The sequence below is a fragment of the Oncorhynchus keta genome, chromosome 37, assembly GCF_023373465.1.
Source record: "Oncorhynchus keta strain PuntledgeMale-10-30-2019 chromosome 37, Oket_V2, whole genome shotgun sequence".
NCBI lineage: Eukaryota > Metazoa > Chordata > Actinopteri > Salmoniformes > Salmonidae > Oncorhynchus > Oncorhynchus keta.
In genome coordinates this window covers 2,090,356-2,115,943 of record NC_068457.1, presented here as the reverse complement: position 1 = coordinate 2,115,943, position 25,588 = coordinate 2,090,356, and the positions used below count along the sequence as shown (strand labels likewise).

General features: G+C 42.0%; 1 protein-coding gene across 1 annotated transcript in view; it reads left to right on the top strand.

Annotated features, from left to right (window-relative positions):
- Nucleotides 1–25,588, top strand: part of LOC118370053 (receptor-type tyrosine-protein phosphatase T) — a 488,900-nt gene that overhangs the window by 334,559 nt on the left and 128,753 nt on the right. Inside the window, exons 15-16 of the mRNA XM_052498885.1 lie at nt 1,031–1,087; nt 21,313–21,448. Coding sequence (XP_052354845.1) covers nt 1,031–1,087; nt 21,313–21,448 — 193 coding nt within the window. The remainder of the gene's footprint in view (nt 1–1,030; nt 1,088–21,312; nt 21,449–25,588) is intronic.

The window sequence follows — 25,588 nt, the reverse complement described above, 5'->3', positions numbered from 1 at the left end:
GATCAGTAGTATCGTAGGACAACCTCCATTAATGTAATGGATGGTGACAAAAACTAAAAACGGGTTCACGCATTTCACCATTTAATTATTATGTTTGATTTCCTCCCATTTTCTTTTTAAGTTGCTGCTTATTTTTTTAGACATACATACAATTGTGCATTGACGATAATCTTCTTATTTAGTTGTCAATTTTCCTGTTTTCTTTTGTCTGTGTCAAACATTTATCCTCATCAGTGGGCTCTTTCCTTTCTTTTCTCTTACCATCCTTCTGTTATGAATTGAGCTCTTTACAGTGATTAGAGTCTATACTTGTAGACACACTGATTGTGTGTCTGCTTTGGAAAATACATGCATTTTAAACCTTGTGACCCTTCATCTGTTCAAGTACAAATAGACGGCTTGATTATTTCAATATGAATGGATTTTATAGTTTTATACTTTAGAGAATCGAATAATAATAATTGTTAACATGAGATTCTTGAGCTGCTTGTTCGCTAACACCAAGGAAATGTTGCTGAGATTGAGGCTGTCCTAATACGGACACCATAAAAGTTGAGGTCCAATTTTGGATCGAAACTGCCACTAAGTTCAAACATATTTTGTGTTCTTTTCCATTTTTTACTCCATCTCCTTTTATCCTTCTTCCAGTCAGAATCAACAGTTAATACCAATGTTTGCATTCCAATGTCCCATTCACATGCACTGAGAATCAAACCTCTAAAATATTCCTCTGACGTAGATTTTTAGAGCCGAAGATGCTATTAGAAGCACTTCTACTGTTTGGCCTTTTTCCTTTAATGGAAGCTATCAGAAGCTTGTTGAAATTAATATATTCAACCGTCTATATATACTGTATAATCATACTGCCCATAGTTTTCTTCAAGGTGTTTTAGCAATAGTACTTGATTTTTTTCCTACTACTGTGCTAAATGTGAAATTGAAACGATGAAGGCGACTTTTTTAGAAACATTTTCTTTGTTTCTTTTTTCTCTCATGCATGCTGACCGGGAATTATAAACCTTGTTCTTAGTGGTAATAGGTAGGGGACAAAATACCACGCCGTACATACTTGTCATCCCCAGTGAAGGTGATTATTGCTCGATAGACAGATTTCTTTCTTCTGTTATTTTACAGACATTACTTTGGTTGTTCCCTCCTACTTCTTCTGTTTGTATTTTTTATTTTCTCTCTTTCCTCATCTTAATGCATTTGTTTGCATGTCTGGTCCACAAAAGTGTAGCTGGCTGTCATTGATTCCATTGAGACTAATGTAGATTGGTGCCATAAGTATGTATGGTTATCGTCCCTTATTATTGTCATTGTTTGTTTGTTTATTTAAAAATCCCTGACATTTGTTGGACCCATAGTTGTCTTGTAGTTTTGCTCATTGATGTATTAATCTTTTCGGCTGATTTGAATATGTATCTATTTTTCCGTTATACATTTGGTAGAAAAACAAATATAGACACGGCTTAAACACAAATATCTGACAAAAATGTGGTTATTTGCATCTACCACAATCTCTTTATGATTGTCATTTTTCCTTTCTCGTGGCAAGAACTTTATTTTGTACTTTTTTATCATCCAAGTGCCATATGCAAAAATTGTTCACTATAACTGTAAAGCAAGACCGTAAATTAAGTTATTCAGTTATCATGCCAAATTCTCAAATGTCTGAACTTTATTATCAAATATTTAGGTCTGACTTACTGCAAGGAACGCACGCATACAGTGTAATTATTGCGTTACAATAGGGATGAGTCAAGATAAGCTCTAGTATGTCTCTGAGCAAAACATCCAAAAGCTTGACACATTATGTCAACCCCCTCCCTTCCTTTCCAAATTGAGTCTGCATTTACTCACCCAAACATCCCCCATACAACTGTTGTGCAACCTGCCTATGCTCCACCCTCACTGTTTGTCACCGGTGCGCTCCCTGAATGGAACATCATACCAGTTAGCTACTCTCCTGTCTGGCTAGATATAGACCAATGACCTGTGGTTGTAATGTCTATACACCCCATTTCTACACATCTTTGCCATAATCCACAAGGAATCATGTTCTAACCTTGTTCATTCATATATTGTCTGTGAATGTCAACTACCATTTAGATGTGCCATACAGATTTGCACATTTAACATAGAGATTGTGTATGTAGAGTTTTTGCTTCTTGTGTCATGCTGTGTTGTGAGGAAATTTGAGTTGCTTGCCATGTGTGTGCACTTCAAAAGGATGAGGTACAATACCTCCTCCCCCACCTCTCCCCTCTCCATAACTCCAAACCTTATCACAGAGTACAGCTTGCTTGCTCTTGATTCAGAGGAAATGCTGTTTTCTCCAATGGGGCTGGTGCCCATGTATATATGTGTTGCTTTGTGTCACTGTGTTTGGTGTTGCTTTACTTAGCATTGGAGCTTTGCTTTGGTACATGGAGATCTGACTGCATACACTTAACATGGTCAGGAAAGTCTGACCGTGTATAGTGTATGCAGACATCCCAACCCGGTATCTAGTCGGTAGACTTTGTGAGGTGTTGCCTTATGCTAAGTTTGCCCTTATACACTTCGATGAGTTTCCATCTACCTCAATGTGACGTGACAAAATGTTCAATGGCCGTGACTTAAATCGGAAAACGGTTGCTGGAAATCACTTTCTGGTGTCTAGGGAAAAGAACGTCCAGGTTAGATGAACAAGTTGGCAATAAAGACAGTGTGGAGAATGAACACGACGATTTTAATTGTACAGAATACATTTTATTGACATCTGTTTGGTATTTACCTTTGAGCACACCCAGCAAACAGGGGACATCCTAAGGACATTCGGCAACGTTCTCATTAGGTCGCTTTAAGGGTTTCGGCGAGACGTTATCCCACTGACATTCTAAGAATGTTCTAGGGAAATTACATTATCCCAGGGACCATAGCAGTATGTTCAGCACAGGTCCCAGTTGGTCGCAGTATAACATTATAATAAGGTATTTTGATGTCAATTAGGGAACATTATGAAAAGGTTCCTATTTGGTTCTGATAAGATGTGGGACATCCATGTGACATTCAATGACCACAAGGGGATGTTTCATGATGGTCAAGGGGAAGTCGCATGATGGTCCCAAGGGAAAGTTCTTGGGGGACATTTGGCTAGTTCCATGTAAGTTCTCAGGACTTTCATTTTACTAGTCATTAGTATTTTATTAGGATCCCTATTAGCTACTGCGAAAGCAGCAGCTACTCTTCCTGGGGTCCACACAAACATAAAGCATGACATAATACATAACATTAATAGAGAAGTACAGCACAAGGATTTAACTACATACAGTTGAAGTCATTTTTCCAACAAATGTTTATAGACAGATATTTCACTTATAATTCACAGTAAGTTTACATGCACTAAATTGACTGTGCCTTTAATAACCTCTTCGGGCTAGGGGGCAGTATTTTCACATCCGGATGAAAAGTGTGCCCAAAGTAAACTGCCTGCTACTCAGGCCCAGAAGCTAGGATATGCATGCAAATGGTGGAGTAGATAGACAACACTCTAACGTTTCTAAAATGGTTTGAATAATGTCTGTGAGTATTACAGAACTGATATGGCAGGCAAACACCTGAGAAAATCCATCCAGGATTTTTTTTGTTAGAGGTAACAGTGTTTTCAATGGGATTTCTATGTGGATCTAGATTTCTAAGTGCACTTGCTTGCAGTTCCTATGGCTTCCACTGGATGTCAACAGTCTTTAGAAATTGGTTGATGTTTTTCCTTTGAGAAATGAAGAAGTAGGGCTATTCAGAATGAGGGTCGAGTCTAGTGTACTGTTTGTTTTCGTCCGGTATTGAACACAGTTTATCCCGTCTTAAATTTGATCGATTATTTACGTAAAAAAATAGCAAATGTTGTATTAGGAAAGTTGTTTGAAATGTTTGGAACAAGTTTACAGGTAACTTATTAGATATTTTGTAGTCATGTTGCGCGAGTTGGAACCAGTGTTTTTCTGGATCAAACGTGCCAAATAAATGGACATTTTGGAGAAATAATGACGGAATTTATCGAAAAAAAGGACCATTTGTGATGTTTATGGGACGTATTGGAGTGCCAACAAAAGACGATCTTCAAAGGTAAGGCATGAATTATATCGTTATTTCTGCGTTTTGTGTTGCGCCTGGCGGGTTGAAATATGAATGTCATGTGTTTGTTTTGTGGAGTGCTATCCTCAGATAGTCCATTGGTTTGCTTTCGCCGTAAAACCTTTTTGAAATCTGACACGTTGGCTGGATTAACAACAAGTGTAGCTTTAATTAACCGTAACATGTTTAAACAGCTTGGAAAATTCCAGAAAATTATGTCAGGGCTTTAGAAGCTTCTGATAGGCTAATTGACATAATTTGAGTCAATGGGAGGTGTTCCTGTGGATGTATTTCAAGGCCAACCTTCAAACTCAGTGCCTCTTTGCTTGACATCATGGAAAAATCAAGAAAAAGAAAAAAGATATCAGCCCCCCCCAAAAAATTGCAGACCTCTGGATCTTACTTGGGAGGAATTCCTAAATGCCTGAAGCTACCACGTTCATCTGTACAAACAATAGTACGTAAATATAATCAGGAAGGAGACGCGTTCTGTCTCCTAGAGATGCACGTACTTTCGTGCGAATAGTGCAAATCAATCCCAAAACAACAGCAAACGACCTTGTGAAGGTGCTGAAGGAAACAGGTATAAAAGTATCTATATCCACAGTAAAACAAATTATATATTGACATAAACTGAAAGGCCACTCAGCAAGGAAGAAGCCACTGCCCCAAAACCTCCATAAAAAAGCCAGACTATGGTTTGCAGCTACACATGGGGACAAAGATTGTACTTTTTGTAGTAATGTCCTCTGGTCTGATGAAACAAAAATAGAACTGTTTGGCCATAATGACCATTGTTATGTTTGGAGGAAAAAGGGGAGGCTTGCAATCCGAAGAAAACCATACCCAGCCGTGAAACACAGGGGTGGCAGCATCATGTTGTGGGGGTGCTTTGCTGCAGGAGGGACTGGTGCACTGGGTCTTCCAAATGGACAATGACCCCAAGCATACTTCCAAAGTTGTTTCAAAATGGCTTAAGGACAACAAAGTCAAGGTTTTGGAGTGGCCTTCACAATGCCCTGACCTCAATACTATAGAAAATTTGTGGACAGATCTGAAAAAGCTTGTGCGAGCAAGGAGGCCTACAAACCTGACTCAGTTACACCAGCTCTGTCAGGAGGAATGGGTGGGAAGCTTGTGGAAGTCTACCCGAAATGTTTGACCCAAGTTTAACAATATAAAGGCAATGCTACCAAGTACTAATTCAGTGTATGTAAACTTCTGACCCACTGGGAATATGATGAAAGAAATAAAAGCTGAAATAAATCATTTTCTCTACTATAATTCTGACATTTCACATTCTTAAAATAAAGTATTGATCCTGACTGACCTAAAACAGGGGATTTTTACTCGGATGAAATGTCAGGAATTGTGAAAAAACTGAGTTTAAATGTAGTTGGCTAAGGTCAACTTCCGACTTGAACTGTGAATGTAAAATAAGAATACACACTTTAAAACATTTATGACTTTGCCTTCCATGCATCATGTACTCAGGGTAATGTCAATACTGCAGACATTAATTTTACCGTATATTTCATTCTTTGCTCTACTGTTACAATTGCTTTGTCTAAGGAGGTACTGATATCCTAATCTCATAGCAACTGTGAATGCAAAGATCCAAATTACGATCAGTTGATCGTAAGGGTACATTCTCTGGGGGAGCTATGTCAAATATTATAGAGAAAAATAATAGATACAAATAATAACACGAGGAATAAATACACAATGAGTAACGATAACTAGGCTACATACACTGGATATCAGTTGATGTGCAGGGGTACGAGGTAATTGAGATATGATAGATAGATATGTAGATATGTGTTCCGGAGTTCTAAATTGAGCAGCTGCTGAAAAATGAGCTCCTGTATATATTGAGATTTAAATGTTTTTTTAGAGTGAAGTACATCGAAAAAATCAAGAGAAAACTGCAAGACTCAATAGAAGACAAAACAAGGAACAAACCAAAAAGACAGGCTTTTGAAAAATTAACTATTTTTCATAAAATTGTACAGTTATCTTAGCTAGCTGAATTGCTAGCAGAATTGTTTACTTGTTGCTAAGCAGTTGCTAGGGACTCTCCTGGAAGAAGCTAGCTAGCTTACAAAGAATAACAACAAAAATATCTAGTTAACAGAAGAAAGGAAGACAAAATAAGGACAAAAGAAGGACAGAAGAAAAAGGAAAAGAAAGAGGACAACAAAGTGAAACAGTCAGCACTTCTATTGCAACTTCGTATTTCGTCGTCCTAACATAGTCTACACTGCTATCTGCCCAGCAGCTAGCCAGCTAGCAAACGTCCACCGTCTACCGAATAGCAGCACTGTAGAAACTATTACACTCAACTGAACGACTTGATTAGTGTAGTGTTAGCTAGCTACATAGTTGTCTTTGCTGTCTTCGTATCCAAGATAATTGTGTAGTTTAGAGCGTGTAGTCTTAGAGTGATTATCTTAATTTACCGAGGTTAGCTAGCCAGCTATTTGTCGTCCTTAACATAGGAGACACTGCTAGCTAGCCAACAGCTAGCCAACGTCTACTGAATAGAACTTCCGCACTCAACAACCCGGTCGCATTCCGCTCCACAGGTAGTATCACATTTTCATTTAATTTCATTACAGCACAACGGTTTGATTTGTTTGATCGTAGCTAGCTACATAGCTAGCTACATAGCCGTCTGTGTATCAAAGATAATTGTGTAGTCTAGAGCGATTTTCTAGGTTAGCTAGCCAGCTATTGTCGTTCTTTTAACGCAACGTAACGTAATCAACACTGCTAGCTAGCCAGCTAGCCCCCGAATAGCAGCACTGTAGAAACTATTACACTCAACGGAACGACTTGATTAGTGTAGTGTCAACAACGCAGCCACTGCCAGCTAGTCTACAAAGTCAACAACGCAGCCACTGCCAGCTAGCCTACTTCAGCAGTACTGTATCATTTTAATCATTTTAGTCAATAAGATTCTTGCTACGTAAGCTTAACTTTCTGAACATTCGAGACGTGTAGTCCACTTGTCATTCCAATCTCCTTGCATTAGCGTAGCCTCTTCTGTAGCCTGTCAACTATGTGTCTGTCTATCCCTGTTATCTCCTGTCTGCACATACCATACAAACGCTCCACACCGCGTGGCCGCGGCCACCCTAATCTGGTGGTCCCAGCGCGCACGACCCACGTGGAGTTCCAGGTCTCCGGTAGCCTCTGGAACTGCCGATCTGCGGCCAACAAGGCAGAGTTCATCTCAGCCTATGTCTCCCTCCAGTCCCTCGACTTCTTGGCACTGACGGAAACATGGATCACCACAGATAACACTGCTACTCCTACTGCTCTCTCTTCGTCCGCCCACGTGTTCTCGCACACCCCGAGAGCTTCTGGTCAGCGGGGTGGTGGCACCGGGATCCTCATCTCTCCCAAGTGGTCATTCTCTCTTTCTCCCTTACCCATCTGTCTATCGCCTCCTTTGAATTTCATGCTGTCACAGTTACCAGCCCTTTCAAGCTTAACATCCTTATCATTTATCGCCCTCCAGGTCCCCTCGGAGAGTTCATCAATGAGCTTGATGTCTTGATAAGCTCCTTTCCTGAGGACGGCTCACCTCTCACAGTTCTGGGCGACTTTAACCTCCCCACGTCTACCTTTGACTCATTCCTCTCTGCCTCCTTCTTTCCACTCCTTTCCTCTTTTGACCTCACCCTCTCACCTTCCCCCCTACTCACAAGGCAGGCAATACGCTCGACCTCATCTTTACTAGATGCTGTTCTTCCACTAACCTCATTGCAACTCCTCCAAGTCTCCGACCACTATCTTGTATCCTTTTCCCTCTCGCTCTCATCCAACACTTCCCACACTGCCCCTACTCGGATGGTATCGCGCCGTCCCAACCTTCGCTCTCTCTCCCCCGCTACTCTCTCCTCTTCCATCCTATCATCTCTTCCCTCTGCTCAAACCTTCTCCAACCTATCTCCTGATTCTGCCTCCTCAACCCTCCTCTCCTCCCTTTCTGCATCCTTTGACTCTCTATGTCCCCTATCTTCCAGGCCGGCTCGGTCCTCCCTCCCGCTCCGTGGCTCGACGACTCATTGCGAGCTCACAGAACAGGGCTCCGGGCAGCCGAGCGGAAATGGAGGAAAACTCGCCTCCCTGCGGACCTGGCATCCTTTCGCTCCCTCCTCTCTACATTTTCCTCCTCTGTCTCTGCTGCTAAAGCCACTTTCTACCACTCTAAATTCCAAGCATCTGCCTCTAACCCTAGGAAGCTCTTTGCCACCTTCTCCTCCCTCCTCAATCCTCCTCCCCTCCCCCCTCCTCCCTCTCTGCAGATGACTTCGTCAACCATTTTGAAAAGAAGGTCGACGACATCCGATCCTCGTTTGCTAAGTCAAACGACACCGCTGGTTCTGCTCACACTGCCCTACCCGGTGCTCTGACCTCTTTCTCCCCTCTCTCTCCAGATGAAATCTCGCGTCTTGTGACGGCCGGCCGCCCAACAACCTGCCCGCTCGACCCTATCCCCTCCTCTCTTCTCCAGACCATTTCCGGAGACCTTCTCCCTTACCTCACCTCGCTCATCAACTCATCCCTGACCGCTGGCTACGTCCCTTCCGTCTTCAAGAGAGCGAGAGTTGCACCCCTTCTGAAAAAACCTACACTCGATCCCTCCGATGTCAACAACTACAGACCAGTATCCCTTCTTTCTTTTCTCTCCAAAACTCTTGAACGTGCCGTCCTTGGCCAGCTCTCCCGCTATCTCTCTCAGAATGACCTTCTTGATCCAAATCAGTCAGGTTTCAAGACTAGTCATTCAACTGAGACTGCTCTTCTCTGTATCACGGAGGCGCTCCGCACCGCTAAAGCTAACTCTCTCTCCTCTGCTCTCATCCTTCTAGACCTATCGGCTGCCTTCGATACTGTGAACCATCAGATCCTCCTCTCCACCCTCTCCGAGTTGGGCATCTCCGGCGCGGCCCACGCTTGATTGCGTCCTACCTGACAGGTCGCTCCTACCAGGTGGCGTGGCGAGAATCTGTCTCCTCACCACGCGCTCTCACCACTGGTGTCCCCCAGGGCTCTGTTCTAGGCCCTCTCCTATTCTCGCTATACACCAAGTCACTTGGCTCTGTCATAACCTCACATGGTCTCTCCTATCATTGCTATGCAGACGACACATAATTAATCTTCCTTTCCTCCTTCTGATGACCAGGTGGTGAATCGCATCTCTGCATGTCTGGCAGACATATCAGTGTGGATGACGGATCACCACCTCAAGCTGAACCTCGGCAAGACGGAGCTGCTCTTCCTCCCGGGGAAGGACTGCCCGTTCCATGATCTCGCCATCACGGTTGACAACTCCATTGTGTCCTCCTCCCAGAGCGCTAAGAACCTTGGCGTGATCCTGGACAACACCCTGTCGTTCTCAACTAACATCAAGGCGGTGGCCCGTTCCTGTAGGTTCATGCTCTACAACATCCGCAGAGTACGACCCTGCCTCACACAGGAAGCGGCGCAGGTCCTAATCCAGGCACTTGTCATCTCCCGTCTGGATTACTGCAACTCGCTGTTGGCTGGGCTCCCTGCCTGTGCCATTAAACCCCTACAACTCATCCAGAACGCCGCAGCCCGTCTGGTGTTCAACCTTCCCAAGTTCTCTCACGTCACCCCGCTCCTCCGCTCTCTCCACTGGCTTCCAGTTGAAGCTCGCATCCGCTACAAGACCATGGTGCTTGCCTACGGAGCTGTGAGGGGAACGGCACCTCAGTACCTCCAGGCTCTGATCAGGCCCTACACCCAAACAAGGGCACTGCGTTCATCCACCTCTGGCCTGCTCGCCTCCCTACCACTGAGGAAGTACAGTTCCCGCTCAGCCCAGTCAAAACTGTTCGCTGCTCTGGCTCCCCAATGGTGGAACACACTCCCTCACGACGCCAGGACAGCGGAGTCAATCACCACCTTCCGGAGACACCTGAAACCCCACCTCTTTAAGGAATACCTAGGATAGGATAAAGTAATCCTTCTCACCCCCCTTAAAAGATTTAGATGCACTATTGTAAAGTGGATGTTCCACTGGATGTCATAAGGTGAATGCACCAATTTGTAAGTCGCTCTGGATAAGAGCGTCTGCTAAATGACTTAAATGTACATGTAATGTAAATGTAGATATGTACAGTACATATAGGTATAGGGGTGAAGTGACTAGGCAACTTTGTGAACAAATCAACATTCTAATCAAATTGTATTTGTTTCATAAACATTAAGTGTAGACTAACAGTGAAACGCTTACAGTAGTTACAGGCTCTTCCCAATAATGCAAAGACAATAAATAAAATAAGAAATAAACATGAATAATAAATAATAATATATATGTACACATTACCAGTCCAAAGTTTCGACACACCTTCTCATTCAAGGGGTTTTCTTTATTTTTTACTGTTTTCTACATTGTAGAATAATAGTGAAGACATCAAAACTACGAAAAAATACATATGGAGTCATGTAGTAACATACAAAGTGTTAAACAAATCCAAATATATGTCTTTAAAGATGCCACACTTTACCTTGATGACAGATTTCCACACTCTTGGCATTCTCTCAACCAGCTCCCCTTGGAATGCTTGAAGGAGTTCCCACATATGCTGGGCATTTGTTGGCTGCTTTTCCGTCATTGCGGTCCAACTCATCCTAAACCATCTCAATTGGGTTGAGGTCGGGTGATTGTGGAGGCCAGGTCATCTGATGCAGCACTCCATCACTCTCCTTCTTGGTCAAATAGCCCTTACACAGCCTGGAGGTGTGTTGGGACATTGTCCTGTTGAAAATAAAATGATAGTTTCACTAAGCGCAAACCAGATGGGATGGCGTATTGCTGCAGAATGCTGTGGTAGCCATATTGGTTAAGTGTGCATTGAATTATAAATAAATCACTAAGTGTCAATAACAAAGCACCCCCACACCATCACACCTCCTCCTCCATGCTAAATGGTGGGAACTAAAGATGTGAAGATCTTCCGTTCACCTACTCTGTGTCTCACAAAGACATGGCTGGAACCTAAAATCTCAAATTTTGACTCATCAGACCAAAAGACAGATTTCCACCGGTCTAATGTCCATTACTCGTGTTTCTTGGACCAAGCAGGTCTCCTCTTATTATTGGTGTCATTTAGTAGTGGTTTCTTTGCAGAAATTCGACCATGAAGACCTGATTTACTCAGTCTCCCCTGAACAGTTGACGTTGAGATGTTACTTTGAACTTTGTGAAGCATTGATTTGGGCTGAAATTTCTGAGGCTGTTAACTCCAATGAAGTTATCCTCTGCAGCAGCGGTAACTCTGGGTCTTCCTTTCCTGTGACGGTCCCCATCAGAGCCAGTTTCATCATAGTGATTGATGGTTTTAGTTCTTGAAATGTTTCATATTGACTGGCCTTCATATCTTAAAGCAATGATGGAATGTTGTTTCTCTGCTTATTTGAGCTATTCTTGCCATAATATGGACTTCGTCTTTTACCAAATCTTTTGTATACCTTGTCACAGCACTGATTGGCTCAAACATATTAAGGAAGCCAGGAGGCCGCATTAAGAAATTACACAACTTAACTTTTAAGAAGGCACACCTATTCATTGAAAAGGGGGGTGCTGATAACCGTACAACACCTGGAATGGTGACAGGCCTGTGGAAGAACACTGGAGAGTGTTGTGTGTGTACTCCAAGTGGCGGGGTTGGCAGACACACAGCACCGTAAGGTGGTCTCTATATCCTGGTTCACCCACTCCATTTGACCAATGGACTGAGGGTGATATCCCAAGGACAGACTGGCTGATGACCCCAGAAGAGTACAGAATGACCTCCAGAATCTCTCTACCATGCCCTCACTACAGTCTCTATACCCCAGGACACCGGTGTGAGGTTGAGCGACCTGGGGATGATGGATTCAAGTGGCCGATCCTCACTGGAGCTGGGAAACTGTCAAGAAAGGGCATGTGGCTTCACGTTCACGGACGGTAAGATAACGTGGATCTGAACTGAGTGAAGAAGAGATCTCAATGAGCCTGCCGGGGACTGAGGCGTTTAGCCTCCTGGATGTAGGATAAGGTTCTTGTGGTCAGTCCAAAGGTGTGTTCCGAACTCTCCAACCAGTGCAGCCACTCCTCCAAAGGCAGTTTGACCGCAAGAAGCTCCCGATTTCGGATATCATAGTTTCTCTCCACTTTATTTTGAGAATGTGAAATGTCAGAATAATAGTGGAGAGAATTATTTATTTCAACTTTTATTTCTTTCATCACATTCCCAGTGGGTCAGAAGTTTACATACACTTAATTAGTATTTGGTAACATTGCCTTTAAATTGTTTAACTTGGGTCAAACATTTCGGGTAGCCTTCCACAAGCTTCCCACAATAAGTTGGGTGAATTTTGGCCCATTACTCATGACAGAGCTGGTGTAACTGAGTCAGGTTTGAAGGGCTCCTAGCTCGTACACACTTCTTCAGTTCTGCCCACACATGGCCACTACAATACCTTGACTTTGTTCTTCTTAAGCCATTTTGCCACAACTTTGGAAGTACGCTTGGGGTCATTGTCCATTTGGAAGACCCATTTGCGACTGAGCTTTAACTTCCTGACTGATGCCTTGAGATGTTGCTTCAATATATCCACATTATTTTCCTGCCTCATGATGCCATCTACTTTGTGAAGTGCACCAGACCCTCCTGCAGCAAAGCACTTCCACAACATGATGCTGCCACCCCCAGTGCTTCACGGTTGGGGATGGATGGTGGTCTTCCGCTTGCATGCCTCCACCTTTTCCCTCAAAATGATGGTCATAATGGCCAAACAGTTCCATTTTTGTTTCATCAGACCAGAGGACATTTCTCCAAAAAGTACGATCTTTGTCCCCATGTGCAGTTGCAAACCGTAGTCTGGCTTTTATATGGCGGTTTTGAAGCAGTGACTTCTTCCTTGCTCAGCAACCTTTCAGGTTATGTCGATATAAGACTTGTTTTTACTGTGGATATAAATGCTTTTGTACCTGTTTCCTCCAGCATCTTCACAAGGTCATTTGCTGTTGTTCTGGGATTGATTTACAGGTGATTTACAGGTAGGCCTTGAAATACATCCACAGGTACACCTCCAATTGACACAAACGATGTCAATTAGCCTATCAGAAGCGTCTAAATCCATGACATCATTTTCTGGAGCTTTCAAATGTGTTTAAAGGCACAGTCAACTTGGTGTGTGTAAACATCTGACACACTGGAATTGTAATACAGTGAATTATAAGTGAAATAATCTGTCTGTAAACAATTGTTGGATAAATTACTTATGCCATGCACAAAGTAGATGTCCTAACCCTCATGTCAAAACTACAGTTTGTTAACAAGAAATTTGTGGAGTGGTTGAATAACGAGTTTTAATGACTACAACCTAACACGGAACCCAAACCGGCTGCGTGCATGCGCCATCATGCGCTTTCGTGCATACATTTATTTTGACTCCCCCCCACACCAAACGTGATCGCGACACGCAGGTTAAAATATCAAAACAAACTCTGAACCAATGACATTAATTTGGGGACAGGTTGAAAATCATTAAACATGTATGGCAATTTAGCTAGTTAGCTTGCACTTGCTAACTAACGTTAATTTGTCTGATTTAGCTAGCTTGCTGTTGCTATACTTATATGATGATCGCATCTAAACTTTCATTGTATTACCACGACTACCGGCAAAACAGTTAGACTTTCAGTCACGCACTTGGGTATAACCAATGAGGAGATGGCACGTGGGTACCTGCTTCTATAAACTAATGAGGAGATGGGAGAGGCAGGACTTTCAGCGCGATCTGCGTCAGAAATAGGAATGAGTTCTATTTTAGCCCTTGGCGTCACAGACGCTCGTTGGCACGTGCGAGCAGTGTTGGTGCAATAATTGAATAACATGGATTTCTAAATGTATTTTGCAACGCTCGCACACGCGAAGTGTCCGTTCTGGTCAGCATGTGAGTGTATGTAAACTTCTGACTACAACTGTATATATACATTTCTTAAAAATATAAATGTTCCTTTATTATTTTCCACTAACATTACCACCCCTCCCCTAATTGGAGTAAACTAAATGAACAACTATAGTTAGGCTTCTACTTCCAGCTTATACAGTACATACTATATGCATTTTACAGACACAACCTATTTTACAATAGTTACATTTTGTTTGATTTAACTCCTGTCCTTCCTCTACCCTCAACCTCTTCTATCTCTATCTATCTCTTAACATCTTCCATATTGTATTTCTACTTGCCATATATTTTTCAACTTTGCTGTGATTTTTCACAAAATTTCTGAACTTTTCTGTTCTCATAGTGTCATTGATTGTAAATTAAAAAAAAAAATTTTTTTTCTAAAAGTATTATTATATTATTGATCAATTGACTATGAATTTTAATGCCTCAAGCATTGGCCTGACAATTCCAGAATTAGCTAAAAAATGATATAATCTGGTCTATTTCGCACTATTTGACCAGGCCTATGTCTAGTATGGTCTGTAGCAAGTGAAAGATTTTTTTATCAAAAAAGCAAGTAGATATCATGTTTCTGTCAACACATGCGTGGCAAGGACAACTCAAATTATCCTGTTTTTATGCCTAAAGAAGCCTGTTTCATAGTTGAAATGCTCTTTGTTGAGGACAAGTTCTCAGTTCTGGATGGAACATTGATCATAACTTGTGGTATACATTGTAAACAAATCAGATAAATGTAGGGCATGTTCTTTTTATCCAAACTGGAAAATAAATAAGTCAGATAATGGCTTTTAAAGCCTTTAAATCACTGCGTGTCCTTCTGATCTAAACATTACTGTTGACATTTTGTTTCCCGACTCCTAGTCTTGGTACCAATAGCATTGTGCATTGTTTACAGTGCCGATTAATCACATTAATCTGAGTCCATCTGACAACGCTGTAGTGCTCAGATTGTAATTCCGTTAGAGGCACTCAGCATTGCTGCTCTAATCTCACAGGGCTGCCGCATGTTCTGCCAGACAATAGCCCCCCATGCAGCGCTGTTTCCTCTGAAATCCAATCGCTGCCACCAGTGTCACTCATCTCTGCCACCCTTACGTAATCCAACAGCCCACAGTTGCGCTGTTAATAAAGTTTGATATCCTCTTTCCATTTTGATGCATTACAGGGGATCTCACGAAATGTGAGCAATTAATGTGGCAGGCTGTGGAATCAATCTATCCCTCTATGGATGAGCTTAAGTTTTAATATCATGGGTTTTAGTCATAATTCCTATTTGATACCTAATTTTTACCTCAGCCCAAAGTAAAAAGCTTTACATATTTCTTTTTAGCCAAACATCCATGTCTGTGGGCGTGCAGGAATGCACAGGGAGAATTTAATCAGGGGAAGATTACAATTTTGATGATGATGGATCAAGGGGTTCTGTATTAGGTACCAAATCACTCAAGTCTTACGGGAACCCTGCAATTAAGAAGTCAGTTTTGCAATATTCTTTAGAACAACAGATATCCTCATAAAATACAACTCAAGATGGGTATCAAAAGGGCTTCGTTGTAGGTTGTGATAATTTTCACTGCATCTCTTGTTTTGTCCTTGGGAACTGCAGGCATAATGGGCCTAGATATACACTATATTGTTTATATTGTTTGTATTGTTCATGTGAAAAAATACAACCTATGTCTATGACATAATATTCCCATGAGTATAGGGGAGATGATTGGTCGGTCAGAGCCCTGTTAAGTATGTCTGATTGTTGGACAGCTCTGGTGGTATCAAATCAGAAACTGGGCTAGAACAGCCAGATAGGGGGACTAATGTTACATTATGACCTTTTGAACCCAATCAGCTTTTGGCAGGTTGACGGCAAATCAGGTTGCAGAGTAAAATGACAGAGACACATAGCCATTTTAACAGAATCACTTGAGGAAGGATGCATACCATATGCCATTAAGCTCTTTGATACACACAAATATAGTCTCTTTATTGTATACGGTAAACTGAATTGTGTGTTTTTCCCTTTTCCCATTTTTAGGTTAAGTCTATGTAGTTTACATTCAAAGTAATTTAAAATGTATGTTAGTAAGTGTACCCCTTATGTACAATTTAGCCACTTAAGTGACTATGCTAAGGTTAAGGTTCACCGGCTGTAAATATATTTGTCCGGAAAGGTAATGCTACAGTAGGGCTTAGAGAGTCCACACAGATGGTTTATAGCTTTGAGTAATGTTATGGCCTGGCACTGAGAGAACGGTCAGAAAAGGATGCTCAACCTCTGTGACGCCTGATCTGAGTTTGGGCGATATAATGAGGCCTCAGAACTTGAGTCTTTGGTGAGTGTTACGGACTCTGTGGAGAATGTTGCTGTCTACCCCTTTGTGTGCACAATGTCTTAAAATAAACATTCAAAATACAGTCGTGGTTGGCTTTATCCTTTGAATCCAGCATTTCCACACCTGAACAACCTAAATTACTAACACCAGATCCTGCAAAGTTAAGGGTTTTTTGTGAGCTACTGTAAGTCATTGATCTTTGGATAGTACAATGTTCAGTATACCTGTGTGTAGAAATAAAGAAATATGCAAAGATATACCTCAAACGGTTTAAAACGTATGTGTCAAACGGACATTTTTTCAATCAATAGTTCAGTAAATTGAAGTCCAAGACGTGCCAGGGTTATATTCTTAATCTGTTGGTTCAAAGGATATTTTGTAAAAAGGGATATGTAAAAGACAGGCTAGAAATATGACACCCACACATTAGAATGAGTCTACTACTGTGCTTTAATTGTTTATTTGTTTATCAAGGTTGCTAATTCATTTCGGCATGTTTACAAAAGCCTTTTCAAATCAAATAATATTGTAATAGTCACCTTTCGCCAAATACAACAGGTTACAGACCTTACAGTGAAATGCTTACCTATGAGCCCCTAACCAACAATGTACTTAAAAAATATATATATACAGTGAGGAGAACAAGTATTTGATACACTGCCGATATTGCAGGTTTTCCTACTTACAATGCATGTAGAGGTCTGTAATTTTTATCATAGGTACACTTCAACTGTGAGAGACGGAATCTAAAACAAAATCCAGAAAATCACGTTGTATGATTTTTAAATAATTAATTTGCATTTTATCGCATGACATAAATATTTGATCACCTACCAACCAGTAAGAATTCCGGCTCTCACAGACCTGTTAGTTTTTCTTTAAGAATCCTTCCTGTTCTCCACTAATTACCTGTATAAAAGACACCTGTCCACACACTCAATCAAACAGACTCCAACCTCTTCACACTGGACAAGACCAGAGAGCTGTGTAAGGACATCAGGGATAAAATTGTAGACCTGTACAAGGCTGGAATGAGCTACAGGACAGTAGGCAAGCAGCTTGGTGAGAAGGCAACAACTGTTGGCGCAATTATTAGAAAATGGAAGAAGTTCAAGATGACGGTTAATTACCCTCGGTCTGGGGCTCCATGCAAGATCTCAGCTAGTGGGGCATCAATGATCATGAGGAAGGTGAGGGATCAGCCCAGAACTACACGGCAGGACCTGGTCAATGACCTGAAGAGAGCTGGGACCACAATCTCAAAGAAAACCATTAGTAACACACTACGCCGTCATGGATTAAAATCCTGCAGCGCACGCAAGGTCCCCCTGCTCAAGCAAGTGCATGTCCAGGCCCATCTGACGCTTGCCAATGACCATCTGGATGATCCAGAGGAGGAATGGGAGAAGGTCATGTGGTCTGATGAGACAAAAATAGAGCTTTTTGGTCTAAACTCCATTCGTCGTGTTTGGAGGAAGAAGAAGGATGAGCACAACCCCAAGAACACCATCCAAACCGTGAACCATGGAGGTTGAAACATTCTTTGGGGATGCTTTTCTGCAAAGGGGACAGGACGACTGCACCTTATTGAGGGGAGGATGTATTGGGCCATGTATCGTGAGATCTTGGCCAACATCCTTCCCTCAGTAGGAGCATTGAAGATGGGTCGTGGCTGGTTCTTCCAGCATGACAATGACCCGAAACACACAGCCAGGACAACTAAGGAGTGGCTCCGTAAGAAGCATCTCAAGGTCCTGGAGTGGCCTAGCCAGTCTCCAGACCTGAACCCAATAGAAAATCTTTGGAGGGAACTGAAAGTCCGTATTGCCCAGCGACAGCCCCGAAAGCTGAAGGATCTGGAGAAGGTCTGTATGGAGGAGTGGGCCAAAATCCCTGCTGCAGTGTGTGCAAACCTGACCAAGAACTACAGGAAACGTATGATCTCTGTAATTGCAAACAAAGGTTTCTGTACCAAATATTAAGTTTGTTTTTCTGATGTATCAAATTATTATGTCATGCAATAAAATGCTAATTAATTACTTAAAAATCATACAATGTGATTTTCTGGATTTTTGTTTTAGATTCCGTCTCTCACATTTGAAGTGTACCTATGGTAAAAAAAATTTACAGACCTCTACATGCTTTGTAAGTAGAAAAAGTTGCAAAATCGGCAGTGTATCAAATACTTGTTCTCCCCACTGTACATATGAGATGAGTAATGTAGCGTATGTAAACATTATATAAAGTGGCATTGTTTAAAGTGACTAGTGATACATTACATCCAATTTTTTATTATTAAAGTGGCTAGAGATTTGAGTCAGTATGTTGGCCGCAGCCACTCAATGTTAGTGATGGCTGTTTAACAGTCTGATGGTCTTGAGATAGAAGCTGTTTTTCAGTCTCTTGGTCCCAGCTTTGTTGAACCTGTACTGACCTCGCCTTCTGGATGGAAGCAGGGTGAACAGGCAGTGGCTCGGGTGGTTGTTGTCCTTGATGATCTTTATGGCCTTCCTGTGACATCGGGTGGTGTAGGTGTCCTGGAGGGCAGGTAGTTTGCCCCCAGTGATGCGTTGTGCAGACCTCACTACCCTCTGGAGAGCCTTACGGTTGTGTGCGGAACAGTTGCCATAGCAGGCGGTGATACCTGCTCTCGATTGTGCATCTGTAAAAGTTTGTGAGTGCTTTTGGTGACAAGCCAAATTTCTTCAGCCTCCTGAGGTTGAAGAGGCGCTGCTGCTCCTTCTTCACCACGCAGTCTGTGTGGGTGGACCATTTCAGTTTGTCCGTGATGTGTACGCCGAGGAACTTAAAACTTTCCGCCTTCTCCACTACTGTCCCGTCGATGTGAATAGGGGGGTGCTCCCTCTGCTGTTTTCCTGAAGTCCACAACCACTCCTTTGTTTTGTTGATCTTGAGTGAGAGGTTATTTTCCTGACACCACACTCCGAGGGCCCTCACCTCCTCCCTGTAGGCCGTCTCGTCATTGTTGGTAAGCTCGTTGAGAGAATGCCAAGAGTGTGCAAAGCTGTTATCAAGGCAAAGGTTGGCTACTTTGACGAATCTAAAATATATTTAGAATTGTTTAACACTTTTTTGGTTACTACATGATTCCATGTGTTATTTCATAGTTTTGATGTCTTCAATATTATTCTACAATGTGGAAAATAGTAAAAATAAAGAAAATCCCTTGAATGAGTAGGTGTGTCCAAACCTTTGACTAGTACTGTATATTCAATTAGGTCTACTTAACATTCATTTATGGTGTTTACATTTACATTTACATTTAAGTCATTTAGCAGACGCTCTTATCCAGAGCGACTTACAAATTGGTGCATTCACCTTATGACATCCAGTAGAACAGTCACTTTACAATAGTGCATCTAAATCTTAAAGGGGGGTGAGAAGGATTACTTATCCTATCCTAGGTATTCCTTAAAGAGGTGGGGTTTCAGGTGTCTCCGGAAGGTGGTGATTGACTCCGCTGTCCTGGCGTCGTGAGGGAGTTTGTTCCACCATTGGGGGGCCAGAGCAGCGAACAGTTTTGACTGGGCTGAGCGGGAACTGTACTTCCTCAGTGGTAGGGAGGCGAGCAGGCCAGAGGTGGGTGAACGCAGTGCCCTTGTTTGGGTGTAGGGCCTGATCAGAGCCTGGAGGTACTGAGGTGCCGTTCCCCTCACAGCTCCGTAGGCAAGTGTTTGTTTGTTTGTTTGTTTAAAAAAATATATAATAAATGTATTTATATCAGACCTCAATGCACCTCCTGAAAAGTCTTCCTGGAGTAAAAGTAACATCTATAGAGGTTGAACATACAGTAGAAGCAGCATGTTGTGGTACCCAATGTCTCCAAACAGACAGCAATACTAGCGTGTACTTCCCGTAGTCTTTGTATTGTTCAAAGGAAGCATTTTGAGTTCTGGTTACTTTTGTAAGCTATGGAAGAAGCTGGGAATAGCTAGCAGTACTATAAACTCGCTCAACCTATCCATTTTCTCCCTCACTGTTGTTCACTGTATGTCCAAGCTACTTCAACAACCCATGCTACCATTTTCCTGCATGTCTTTCTCAAATCATTGGTTGTTCAACATTAGTGCACTGTATGTCCTCTGTGTTTTAGTGTGGTGCAACTGCTCTGTAAAGATGAAAAGCCAGTTGAAAATAACAACTCATACGTATTAACTCAACCACAAATACTTTGATGCAAGAGAAAATGACCTTACTCTAACTTGTGTATTTCCAGACGTTTATTTGCACGTTGATTTCCACCATTCATCTGTCCTGTGTGAGAAGCACCCTTTCACAAGTTTGCTAAATCTTAATTTATCTTGTAATCGTTTGGAGTTTATCGATCAGGATATAGCTAACATTTCCGCCAATACCCGTAACAGCAACACTATACCTAATCATCTTTTCACTTTTAACCAAAATTAATGTCTCCCTTGCATTAGTATTAATGACCCTGCCATTTCTTTGCATGACTTTGTGATCTTGTATTTAAACAAAAGAAAGGTTCCCTCTTTACTGTGGATGTTTGTTTCTATGTGTTTGCATCTATTTGTCCGTCTGTATGTATGAGCGTGTAAGCGTGTACTCGCACAAGTGTTTTTGTGTGCACATATACGTGTATGTGTATGTGTGTAAGTGTGTGGTTAGAGTGTACGCGTGTGTGTGTGCGCACTGTCTACAACATGTGTGCAAATGTGTGTGTGCAGATGTGTGTATACGTGCATATGTGTGTGTGTGTGTATTATTGCATATGTGTGGGTGAGTGCGTTTTGTGTATGTGTTTGTGTGTGTATGGAGGATGGTTGCCCCAGGGTAAACTCCCTCCTCCTCTCTGTGATGTGTCTGTGCCTGTTTGTAGGCGCGTCCACCCAGGACTCGGACGCTGTGGAGCCCGAAAAGCAGGTGGACAGCAACGTCAAGATGGCTGGTGTCATCGCAGGCATCCTCATGTTCGTCATCATCCTACTAGGAGTGGTTCTCACCTTTAAACGCAGGTAAAGAGTGGTCGAGAAACTCCTAGTGTGTCCCCGATGCTGCAAGTGGAAATATGTCAGCTACTATAGCACTAGTGGCCTCACACCATAGTGTGACCCAATGTCCCATCCGCAATATGACTAGAATACTTCGAAGGCCTCTGTTGAGCTGAAGTACCATTGGGACTAACTCAGAAGGAGGAAGGTATGTTTTTAGGGGGGCTACGGACACACACAGCTTTCTATGTTTGGTTAACATGCACACTGGCTTACTTCCATCACATCTCTGTCTCCTTCCTGTCTCTTGCTTTCCTAAACTACCCTAATCACATACTGCCCATGCCATTTTGCTATGCTAGGACCCACAGTTAAAAAAAATCTATAATTTCAAAATGTGTCGCCTAATTACTCCACATATACAGAGAAGAATTAAACTTTGAAATGTCTTACTATTGTACTTCATGACCATTCATTTGTGTCATATAGGAAGGAGTAGGCTATGCTGTTGAGACAAAATTGCATGTCACAATCACCATTGTTCTTGAAAATAAATTGTGATAATTTCATGAATAAAAATGAATATACAATCAAAAATTAATACATGTAATCATAAATGCATCATATTTTAATATTTGTTAACATTTATAAACAAGGCATATATGAATTGGCAACCAATCTGGAGACAAAACTGTGGGTTTTACAGGGCCTTGGGCTAACTATGCTAAATGGACAACTGGAAACCAATACTCCCATAAATAGTTAAGACCGCTAGGCAGCCAAGCCACCCGTGGAGGCTATAGATTGTGGAGAAGAAGAAGAAGTGCCTAGGCTTCGATATCCTAAGACGCCTGGCATGCTGGATCATCTATATTTCATTCTTGCAACCTAGATAGTTCGGGGGCAATGTTTTTTAAATTGCAGTGTTTTACATGGCTTTTAGCCACTATCAATTATTTGTGGAGAAAACCTGTTGGAAGCGAGTACACTGTCCATTTAATCTTCCAAAGTTGTGTTACACATGTTTTAGAGATTTCCAAATGGACTTATTTTTTTCTTACTAATAACATACGAATGAATTGAATGGACAGGCAAATACTTAATGGTGATTTTATGTTTTCCTGCCCTGTAGTTTCGGCCCTTAGGACTCTTACAGCACTGTCAAATGTGCTTTTCAAAAAGTCCCAGATAAAAACCCTTAAATAATTAATGGTAAACTCACAAAATTGTAGCATTTTGTATCTGAGCTGAGAATACCACTAGCAAGGTAGTGGGGGAGTCACTGTCTATTTTAATTGTTATCAGACTAAGACTACTGTTTCTGTAACAAGATTGGAGCTGGAGAACTCCACAGTGCTTCTCAACAGTATTTCAGAGAATTATGGAAACTGAAAGCTTTTTCTCTTGGCGTTTATTGCGGGTTTTTTTTTGCTCCCAAGCTTTTCTTCTTGAGGAACATCAGGCATTTAGGATTATAAAGTAGAGGTTTATTAGAATGATGGATCATAATAATAATAATAATAATAATATATGCCATTTAGCAGACGCTTTTATCCAAAGCGACTTACAGTCATGTGTGCATACATTCTACGTATGGGTGGTCCCGGGAATCGAACCCACTACCCTGGCGTTACAAGCGCCATGCTCTACCAACTGAGCTACAGAAGGATCATAAAATACACCATCAAACCAGCACATTGCAGTGGTGTGATGGTGTATGCTCACATATACAGATACCCTTCATGTGCAATCATTGATTGAGAGCCAGACCAACCCTTGCTAGGGCACAATCCGAATCTCCATTTGGACAGGTGCACATGTTGACCCAGTACATTTTTGTCAAAAACCTGTCTGCCTCTGCCAGGATGCTAAAACTTGGCTGCAAGTGGATCGTTCAACAAGACAATAACCCCAAGCACATATCAAAATCGACAAAGAAATGGTTAATTATCCACAAAAACAAACATTTTGCAACGATCATCTCATGTCACCGGACTGTGGTTTGAATTGAAGAGGGAATCCATAAGCGAAGACTAAGGATCTCAAGGATTTCAGTCATTTTTTGCTCATCTTTATCAAGGGTGTCAATAATTTCCGACCCCACTGAATGTTCGTATGACAAAATGTCTTAACATAATCTGTGCCAGTAGTCTACATGTTCACATCCATCACTGTTGTTTGGCCTTTTTCTAACACTAGTCTCACGCCCATGTCTCTTATCTTCTTCCTCTTCCTCTTTTGGCCTGCGCCTGCTAGAGAGATACACACATGGAGAACTCTGAGTGTGGGGTATTGTATGTTTATTTTCAGCTACGCATTTTAAGATCGTGCCTCACCATTGTTTTGTTTTTTTACCCATCTGTGATCAGATATGTAATTCATTTCCGACACATGCACGAAAATTCACGAGGCCATTACTTTTGGATACTCTAACAGTCACTGTCGGTTGCACCATTTGGGATTTCTATATTTCGTCTGCGTTACTGTGATTGTACAAAATACCACTTAATGTCAGTCGTATTCGTTGATTTAGTTGTATCTTGCCTCATGCATTGTCAGTTGAGTATTAGATACATTATCTGCAATGAGATATTCCATAAAAGGATCAAATTGACCAGCCATATGATTAACTTAGAGATTGCATTATCATATTAAATGTTCATTATCCGAGTGAATTGTATGCCTTGCATTGTAAGTACACCTTTCAATAAGGTTTTTATTGTTTGATTTACATAAATCCCCCTGGCGCAACAATGAACCGCTCTTACAGCTACTATTTGCTATTTTACCCACCAAGTGGAGGGCTTAAAACTCAGTTCCATGTCAAATGAGTCATTATTTTCCACAAAAAAATGTGGTCCACCAATTCAGATTCATTAAGCATTCACCATCACAGCACGTTTGTTTGCTGATTGGGTTGTGTTCATTACTGTAAGCTATACACAAACACACATGATATTCACATAACTATGGTGTGTGTCTTTGTGGTTCAACTAGAAGCTGTATGTTACAGTGAGTCTCTCCTCTAATAATCTAAAGCTATCAATTGAATCATGTCAAAAAAGTAAATGATATACAGCATTTGCAACACCTGCCAAATCACAGAAGTAAGAAAATGCTCCTTACTGTAATATCTCTCAATAAACAAAATGTATCTTAAAATAGCCCCATGCCAACTCATTTCCAAAACAAGCTTCAGCAGCCACGTTTCCTTTAGCAGATCCCATCGCTTTACTATTAATCATTTGTTCCGCTTTCGAATTATCTTTAATACCACTTCAGTTCAGACAATGTACCTTTCAGAGCATGAAGACATTAAAACGGGTAACCAAAGACAATTAGTAATTTATTGGTGCCCGGGTGCAGCAAAGGCTGTTAACATGTTGAACTCCCCGCAAGTCCATCCAGTCATGGGCTGAGTGAGTTAAGTGTCCATTCAGTCGCAGCCAGTCCCAGTCCATTAGCCACTCATTGCCCATTCATGCAGTGTTCTTGTAGCAGCAGCGAATCTCGCCCTTGTCTACTGATACAAGGTTGAGCCCCTTCCTGAGTTGTGACATGTGGACCTTTTTATAAATAATGGACTGGCAGAAGGGTAAACATCTGATGATGGTCCACACATGGCTGTGGTGTCAGCTATTGGCTGTCAGTGGGGACACACACACACACACACACACACACACACACACACACACACACACACATATGACACACAAACTGTCTGCCTTCAGGCCAAGCAGCTGTTGTCTTCCAGGGGGTCTCGGCAGCCTTATCTCCGTGTGTGTGTGTGTGTGTGTGTGTGTGTGTGTGTGTGTGTGTGTGTGTGTGTGTGTGTGTGTGTGTGTGTGTGTGTGTGTGTGTGTGTGTGTGTGTGTGTGTGTGTGTGTGTGCGCGCGCGTGTGTGCGTGTGTATGCATGCATTTGTGTGTGTGTGAGCGCATTTGTGTGTGCGTGTGTACGTGCGTGTAATGTGTTCCTGACCATTGCTCCCCAGTCTGTGTGCTGGGATAGCCATGCAGAGAGAATGACATTCCCACACACAGATGTGAGAGCTGGGGTGTTTGCACAAACGGGTGATGGAGGAGGATAATGGACCACAGTGGACATAGCTGACAGAGATAATTGAAATCCCTAATGTTAGACTACCAATGCATCATAGCCATT